At 39.8% G+C, this 9479-nt stretch overlaps 1 protein-coding gene across 1 annotated transcript; it reads left to right on the forward strand.

Annotated features, from left to right (window-relative positions):
- The first annotated feature begins 332 nt into the window (after nt 1–332).
- On the forward strand, nt 333–6542 carry LOC133525861 (C-type mannose receptor 2-like). The gene is made up of 5 exons (XM_061862266.1): nt 333–1885; nt 2730–3023; nt 3711–3893; nt 4697–4921; nt 5982–6542. Exons 1-5 carry the CDS (start codon nt 1855–1857, stop codon nt 6158–6160), a joined length of 912 nt encoding a protein of 303 aa, XP_061718250.1. The 5' UTR covers nt 333–1854; the 3' UTR covers nt 6161–6542.
- The last annotated feature ends 2937 nt before the right edge of the window (nt 6543–9479 follow it).

Consider the following 9479-nt stretch of genomic DNA (forward strand, 5'->3'; position numbering starts at 1 on the left):
TGATTGGAACTTAAGGGATGTCGGCGACCCTTTAAAAACCTGTACACTCTGTTTTTGAAGAACCCTGTATACTCGGTAGCGAGAGTTCCTCAGCCGGAGCGTCCGCGGGAGGAAATTTTCTCTTAAACTTCCACAGTGCGTGAGCATTTAGGTATTTGACTGCTACATGATTAGGGACTATTTTATTTACTAATAGGTAGTACGAGTATTAATACTTTCAGAATCTATAAGAACATAATCGCTGTACGCGTTGCGCTTTACACTGTAGATTGACTAACGAACATTATTCTGGTGTTCCCAGACTCGAGATTATTAATCCGTTTGTCTTGGAGTCCTGTCTTTAATTATTTGCTGTGTGGTGGACATCTTGGGATTTGTATTATGTACATACCAAATCCCGTTTGACAGGTAGTACAATTTAGTTAAACGTTAAAAAATGAAACTTTATTTGAAAAAAATAAGTGCGAGGAAAAGTGCAACTTACTATTAGAGGATGTCGATAAAATGATGTCATAAGACAGTACCGTTATATTCTTTTTAGTATTGTAATATTTTTTGCAGCGCATCAGGTTTGTTTGCGGAGGCGCGCACAGGCTGCTTCGGTGCAATTATACGCAAAAGAACTGCCTCCCTGATGCGTGCGTGACCGTTCCAACAGCCTCTTGCGCCTAGTGTTACAGTCGCCTGCTTGCGCCTTCTAGAAACACTGCGAGGATGTGCATATGGGATCCAGAGGCTTAGTTTATAATTTATTATAATTTGCAGAGGCTGTCTATCGCGATTCAGCGTGGCAACCCGGCGAGCTTGATGGGCATCTTTGCGACTGGGAGGGTTCGGGACGGGTTGTTTGATTAGTTTTTGTATTTGTGTCTTTATATTTAGTTTTACTTCTATTTAGTTTAGAGTCCATTTTAATGTTTTTTCGAGTAATTAAATATGTAATAGTTTTAAGGAAAAAATTTTTTAGTACTTATAGGTTTAACTAACGTAGGATTAAGGGAAGTGTACATTCCCTATGGACATGGTCAGAAATAAATCCTTTGAATTGAATTGAATTATAATCGCTTTTACAATAGAATGAACTAAGTTAAGGATACTTATGCTATAACGGTCCAGGCCCGGGACGAGGCTTCCGTCGCTTCTTTTTCTATGACAGGTGATCACGTGATAGTTTCTATACAAAACCGAAGTGTTGGATGCCCCGCCTTCTTGTAGAGAGAGTCATCCTTTGTTATTATTTTTTTTTCTTTATATTCGGGACAAAAAACAGTAACACACAGGTTAAGACACAAAAATAAAATACAAAGAATAATGAAGTGTGAGACCAACAACATCGTCCACAGATTACTAGATTACCTACTGATAAATCTACAATATATAGCGCTAGGTAACAATATAAAGGATATAAAGCTAAAATTAACACAGCTACGGTTACAACATTATTCGTTGTATCTTTAATTATTGTCAGAATGACTTGAGGCAATCTTAGATGTGAGATATTTAGAGTTACAATAAGACTAAAAAAAAGAAGTATGCACGTAGATAATAAAGGATAGTTCCTGTTAGTAGACTCATAATTAATGTTGTTTACTTCAAGGATGACTCACATTTTGTTATTATGATTTATAAATTTCTTGCTGTCGATAACACTTGAGTCGATACTTAATTAATCACTAACACTGGTACCTTTTGCGCCCGAAAAACCGGGCTATGCGTTTACGTAGTACGGAACCTCACCTTTATTTTTCGATTTCCCTTCTTTATATTTATACCTATAATAAGCAGTGTAAGTCCTTATATATGAATGATAAGGCATACTAAATATAGTCCCGTGGAAGGAACACTGGAAACAACATGTCCCTTAAATTACTCGTGTTTGTGATCGGTGAGTAAATTATTAATTTATTTACTTAATTCGATTTCAGTAAGAGCCTCCGGGAGTTTGAGGAGTTAACTTTAGGCGTCCATGGAAACTTGGCGGATTAAGACTAATTTAATCTGAAGTATGTAGTAATAAACAATTTCGTCCCATTAATTTCTGACGATTATATTTTTGGTTATAACGAATTTTCAAAAGTTCTTTTTTTATTTAACTAATGATTATTCCTCTTATTCATAATGTTAACATGCTCTATGAAACCTTTGTTAAATTTTGTATCTTTGTAATAAACAGAAATGTTAACATGACGGAGAGAGATAAACGATTATCTACCTATAGGGAGCGTGCGTGCGTGCTGTAGACGGCAGCATCAAGTTTCCAGTTGAAGGCTTAAGCCGCTAGATGACAGATCCTACTATGGGAAATAGAGCTAGCGGGAAGTATAGGGGGCAGCACCTGCGTAGAAGGGTGAATTGTTTTCGTTTTCATTTCAGAGTACCTACTCAAGACAACAATCGCTTGCGCTACGATAACGAAATGCTTTGTGTATCTCTATCACTCTTCTATATTAGTGCAGCAGTGACAGTTGCATTTCGTTCGCTACGTAGAGTAAATGATAGTTATGTTGGCTATGTACCCAGGTCAGGAAATGGCAGAACCTCCAACACACCCGTGGGTTCCCTATTATACTTACTTTACTCTTTATTCAACGTTATTGGAATAATGCCGTATCATAAGTGTGAGGTCACTTACGACATTAAATACCCCATGTTAACCACGAACAGCCCAACAATTTAAACATGTAACTGCACAATTTTTACTGACTCTAATCATTGTATTCTCAAAACAGGACTATACATCGCAGTAGCCTCTCGCTGTGAACACTTCTACAGAAAAGACTATACTTACATCGACCAGTTCGACGCCTTCTACAAGCTCCACTGGGACCTGTCGGGGCAGACCTGGGGCTCCGCCTTCTTGGCCTGCGACGATGAGGGGGCAGCCCTGTTCTATCCGAAGACAGCAGATGAGTGGAGCGTTGTGAGAACCCTGATCGCGCCGATGAAACTCAAGCCTAATGTCACGGAGATTTTTGTTGGGATACATGATGAGTTTGGGCTCGGAGAGTTCATGACTGTCGATGGTAGGTAAAAGTAGGATTACATACTTTTTTTCTCTCGAATATCAAATATCAAACATTTATTCAGCAAATAGGGCACAGCGGCACTTTTATACGACACGCAACTAAAGTAGATACAGTCCTTAGGTTTTCTATTTTTATCATTTATGATTCCATCGTTAACAATTTGATGTCAACAGCGACACCTAGCAAGAAAAAGGGATACCTTATCGTTTCGAAGTTAAACTTTCGTTAGACATAGTTTAAAATAAGCCAGAAGAACGACCGGAAGGACGAATAATTCAAGTGAGTGTAACCATGGTATCCATATAATATATTTTAGAATACTCGTTTTCTGTGTGCGTCAGATACGTGCATCGGGTGACAGTTGATCATCTAGTTCTTTGATTATTCGTCCATACAGTATCTGATCATTAAATTTTCCGACAATATTGCCTACAGGATACTTATTTAATTTATTATAGATAACAGCTTGGACAAAAATGTTTTCGTAACTATGTCCAAATGTTCTCCTTTACAGTAGGCATTTCTTCACCGATTGTCGTAAAAATTTCGTCCGATAATTCGATAGTTACATCTTGTTTTTCGCTTCGTTTTATGGAAATTTTTCAAAATGACGGAAATTGGCACAAAGGACTTAAGCGCCGTTAGCGTCTATGGTGCTACCTTCATCGTGTTCTAATGTTTCAGGCATGTCTACACCATCTCCTCTACCAGACAAAGACCAAGATTTGGAAGGCCAGAGCGCTTGCGTGGTGATGGAAATAGATTCTGGCGCCTACAAGCTAGAGGCATGTGACACGGATAGTATAAAGCCTTTTGTCTGCAAAAAGGTCGAAGAGGTTATTCCATCCTGTCCTACCATCGATCGTGGTGAGTACTGTTCTATCTTCGTTACTTACAGATCTTTCTATATCCTCCATCCTTCCCTAAGGCGTGTAAACAAAAAAGGAGGGAATGAAAAAAATCGTACGCTTCTGGTAAGCTTCCGTAGTTCGGTTAGTTAAGATCGATCGACCGATGTTCCAAAAGCTTGCAAATTAGGGTCTTGCAGGAGCTGGTGACTTTTTCAAGTTTTCCTTTAATATAACATTTTAAGTCCATAACATCCGGCCATATCTGTCGCAATCGCAACCTGTACCGCGCGACCAAAACGTCGTTAGTGCCATAAAATTCATGTCGCTTACGCGTTTAGGTCGCGAGATTCACGCTCCACTTTTTTTTTATACTACGTCGGTGGCAAACAAGCATACGGCCCGCCTGATGGTAAGCAGTCTCCGTAGCCTATGTACGCCTGAAACTCCAGAGTTCCATGCGCGTTGCCAACCCTAACATCCCCCCCCCCCCCCCCTAGTTGAGCTCTTGCAGCCTTACTGACCGGTGAGATGAGTAGGTTCTAGTGTTATTTGGCTGCGGTTTTCTGTAAGGTGGAGGAACTTCCCCAGTTAGGCTCTGCTCTAGATCTGGAATGACATCCACTGGCTATGCTCTACCACACAAAGCGAGATGACATTCACAATGCCCATACATCTCTTTTGGACCTAGTTTAACGACGTACCCGGGTCCCACTTCTATGGTTTGTTGTCAAAACAACGAATAGTGGCACAAAATAATGGTTTTCTGTGCCGATTTTATACGTAGCAATAACAGTTCAATGCTTTTGATAAATTTTCCAGGTTACACTTACGACAAAAAGACCAAAAAATGTTACAAGCTCAACCAAAGAAAAAAACCATGGACCGAGGCCATGCAGACCTGCTTTATGGAAGGTGGGATCCTGGCGGTGGTCACCAGTGCTGACGAGGCGGATGTCATCTTCCAGAAGTTGCCAGAATATGAGGAAGAGTATTTTGTTGGATTTAGAAGACTGTTTCCCAATGGAGACTTTTATACGGTGAAAGGTTAGTTTTGATACTTTTGCTTTTATTGGTAAATGTAGATTTGAATTCTACTATTTCTGTCTTAACATAAACCATATATTAACTAGATGGACCATAGTATAAGTCGCGATAAACATTTTATATAGGACTTAATGTATAGTATAGCGCTTTTTGTGAGCCCATCAACGTGCTCACTAGCGCCATTGCTAAATAATTGTGATTATTCAAATTTAACGATAGATATTTAAAAAAGGGGGCCACTACGTGCTGTATTTTGTATTTAAGTACCTTTTGAATACATCCGAATAGTTTTTACGTTGCTGGATTCGTCAATCTAGGCGCCCAAAGTTAAAACGGCCGTTTTTGTTTTGAGTTCATAGATCGACAAATCCCAGCAACATAGTAACTAGTTTGATGTATTCAAAAGGTACTTAAATACAAGATACAGTACGCAGCGGCCTTCTTTTTTAAATATCTATCGTTAAATTTAAACAATCACTATTATTTTCCAGTGGCGCTAGTGAGCACGTTGATGGGCTCTTAAGGTGCTGCGGGTACAGCAGCAGAGTTTTTGAAAAATTTAGCGTATCTGTAGATCATAATATTAATGTTATAAAATGTAATTTTTATCTTGAATTATTATGAATTGTTTTTTTTCTATTTACTTGTTTATTTGTAATTAATATGATTTTGTATATATGTTTTGACATGTTTTTTCCATGTACTGGCGTTTGGCCTCCGCTGTGAGCCGGATAAAATAAATTAATATGGTTGCCAATCGATTACTTTTATCATGTTAAAAAAATTACTAAAAAATAATAATTTAATAATACTCATAGCACAATAAAAAGTTGCTTCACCTTTAACAATGATATCTGGCTTTCCATTATAGAATTCAATTCACACAAACACACACACACAACAACACAGAACATCACAGTTTTTTTTTAATCAGAATTTCTGTTAGAATTTCTGATGGAAAGATCCTCATTGCACATGAAGCCTTGTTGAGCTTTAGTAACTATGAAACTTAGCCACTTCGAGTGATTGTCCTATAAAATTTATTTATTTGTTATTTCAGGTCAACAATTCGACAACACATTCTATAAACGCTGGCGAAACAATGGAAACTACGAGAACGAATCAACCAACGATTGCGGGACGGTATCGAAAAGATACGACTACAGAGATCTGTTTACCGGCACGAGGAATTGTCTCCAACCTGCTGCTTTTGTGTGCGAAATGATCGCTAGGACTTGAATTTGGAGGCAGATAAGATTTGATTTAATCATGAAATATCTTTATTGTAAATAGTTCTTCAATCATTGATATAGTTAGTTTTATGTTATTTTAAAATAGCAAGCATGGGCAAGCGTCGGAGAGCAAAGACCTCATGCCAGATGGGCAAACGACATAATAAAAGTAGCGGGGCCCTGCTGGCCACAAACAGCTCAGGACAGAGAAAAATGGAAATCTTTAGAGGAGGCCTTCACCTTCACCTAAGAGGAGGGGTTCGTGCAACAATCAAAAAAGAAAACACATAATAATTCATTTTACTTTTTTCAAATTAATTTTAGTTTTTTCTCACCTTAAAAATGTAACTTTTATTCTTTGCATGAAATAAAAGGCTTTTTATATATTATTTTAAAAATTTGCCTTTAATCATCAAATCTGTATCCTACTCATCATGTTGGTAAAGGAAAGAGGACGGCCGATTCTCCATACAAACGAATACTCATTTTTCTTCTGTGGATATTAAATAAATAAATATTATAGGACATTATTACACAAATTGACTAAGTCCCACAGTAAGCTCAATAAGGCTTGTGTTGAGGGTACTTAGACAGCGATATATATAATATATAAATATTTATAAATACTTAAATACATAGAAAACACCCATGACTCAGGAACAAATATCCATGCTCATCACACGAATAAATGCCCTTACCAAGATTTGAACCCGGGACCATCAGCTTCGTAGGCAGGGTCACTACCCACTAGGCCAAACCGGTCGTCGGATATTGACTTTATGGAAAATATTTTTACTTAATTTGATGTATATTAACCATAGTTTATTTTATTTATCGTATGGCGTATGTATGTCACTGGATTAAGTACATAGATAAACTTATAATATAATTAGAATTTCGCCCTTCCCAGGTACGCGACCGCTTCTTCTGATAGGATCTTAAAATCATCTACATGGCCTGTGTATCTAGTAAGGGGGCACTCCAGAGTGATGTGGTTGATGGTCTGGTCTGGGTGCCCGCAGTTACAGGTAAGAGAGGAGCTCCAACCCCATTTGTACCAGTGGTGGCCGCAGTTGCCAACTCCTGTTCTTAAGCGGTTAAGAGCAGACCACACCCGGCGCGGTTCCTTGAATCCCACTGGGGATACTCGCAGGGGTAGAGCAGAGAAGGGGTTTGCTTGGTCCCTGAGGGCTTCCCATTCTGCGGTCCATGCCTCCTCCAGGGTACGGGTGGTCAGGGAGTTTTCCATCCGTAATGCAGGCGGGTTTCGGGATTTAAGACGTTTTCTTCCGAAGCCCTCGAGGTCCTGGTGAATTGGTAGTTCAGGACTAAAGTGCGCTTTCACTAGTTCGCGTTGCAGGCATTTTTCTCTTCGCAGGCGCGCAGGGGCTATGTTGCTAAGAGCGGGGAGCCAGTGGATGGGTGTTGGCTTAAGGCATCCCGTTATTAGACGGAGAGTCTGGTTAAGCTGCGTGTCGATGGCTGAGGTATGAACACTATTCATCCAGACTGGAGCGCAGTACTCGGCCGTCGAGTAAACCAGTGCCAGCGCCGTGGTTCGGAGACACGAGGCAGAGGCTCCCCAAGTTGTCCCTGTTAATTTTTGCACTAGACTATTCCTGGTCTGCAGTTTAGCTGATACTTTTTGTAGGTGACACTTGTAAGTAAGACTTCTGTCTAGAGTAACTCCAAGGTACTTGGGGTGCGGATTATGTTTAAGTATTGTGCCTTTAAACTTGACGGTCAGGGTTCTTTCTGCAAGCTTATTGTTAAGATGGAAGCAGCAGACTTCCGTCTTGCTTGGGTTAGGGCAGAGGCGCCACCGGGTGAAAAAGTCATCAAGGGCTTCCAGGTCTCTTTGTAGAATTGGTTCGGTGGAATCCATTTTGTGGTGTTGAGTGATCAGAGCCAGGTCGTCGGCATATCCGAATTTACGTGACACAGTATTGGGAAGGTCATGCACGTAGATATTAAACAGGAGAGGGGCTAGGACAGAGCCCTGCGGCAGCCCGTTGTTTAGTGTTCTGACGCTGCTGGTTTCGTCACCCAGAAAAACCTGTATCGGCCTATTAGTAAGAGTGTTTTCAATAAACCTGTAGATTTTTATGCATGGGATTATTTTCAACAGTTTATATAGCAATCCCTGGCGCCAGACTGTATCATATGCGGCAGTCAGGTCGATAAAAACCGCGGATGATTTGAGGTTCTTATTAAACCCGTTTTCGACATGTGTTGTGAGAGCGAGCACCTGATCACAACAGCTACGGTTAGGTCTAAAACCAGCCTGTTCCTGGGGGATGATTGCGTTAACGGAATCATGGATGCGATTGTGGACTAGTCTCTCCAGTAATTTGTATACAACGCTTAAGAGAGCGATCGGTCTATAGCTCTCTGCTCTGTCATCAGGCTTTCCTGGTTTGAGGACAGCGATTTACCATAGTTATGCCATACCATAGCTATTTACTACATTTGACTTTTTTCGATTTTTTAATGATTATAAAAATTAGGAGCGAAAGACTGATTTCATACAAAATTTTAAATGCTTCTGACTTTTATAATAATTAAAAATTAGAATAAATCAAACGTAGGGCATAACTTTGGATGATATACAAGATATTGTGTCAACAATAATGTTAATATCCAGAGAGGAAAATGGGGACTACGTTTGTATGAAAAGGCGATTTTGCGCGGGTCCTCCACTAGCATCTAATCTTTCTTACAAAATACTATATAACGATTTGGTTTTCTTGCTTTTTGCAAGTTCATAAAACTATGCCTCAATTCATTAAAAAAGCCTAAATCCCGCCTAGGTTCCTACCGTTACCCCGCTCTCGTCCGTATAGTCAGTGCGGGGCAAGTCGTATTGCTAGACGGACGTGTGCTGCGTTGCGCGCGCGAGCAAGCTAAATTCTATTTTTCAAACGCATAGTTCTACGGGTGGTACGGTGAGGAGTATTAGCTCCGCCCACACGCGCGAGGTCGTTCGCGTCGGGTGCAGCCTTAACGCCCTACAGTCCTCACCATACAGGCTCGACTATCAGGCCAAACGTACGTACACTGACATGACAATAATATCGAAATTAAGTCATTTTGTAATCCTGCATTTTGCTCGTACTTGTCCGTACATGTATTGGCACGAACGAGACGCACGATAACTAAATTATATCATTTCTATATAATTTTGATGGCAATGTACGTTCGAATTGGTCTGGATATCACAATTAGTAATGTTGTTATGACACAGCGATTAAATGTTAACAGCACAATTTCTTGTTTTTATTTATATCAAATTAGTATAATATTTTAAAGATCTCAATCGCATCGTA

Source organism: Cydia pomonella, chromosome 15, assembly GCF_033807575.1.
Source record: "Cydia pomonella isolate Wapato2018A chromosome 15, ilCydPomo1, whole genome shotgun sequence".
Classification (NCBI taxonomy): domain Eukaryota; kingdom Metazoa; phylum Arthropoda; class Insecta; order Lepidoptera; family Tortricidae; genus Cydia; species Cydia pomonella.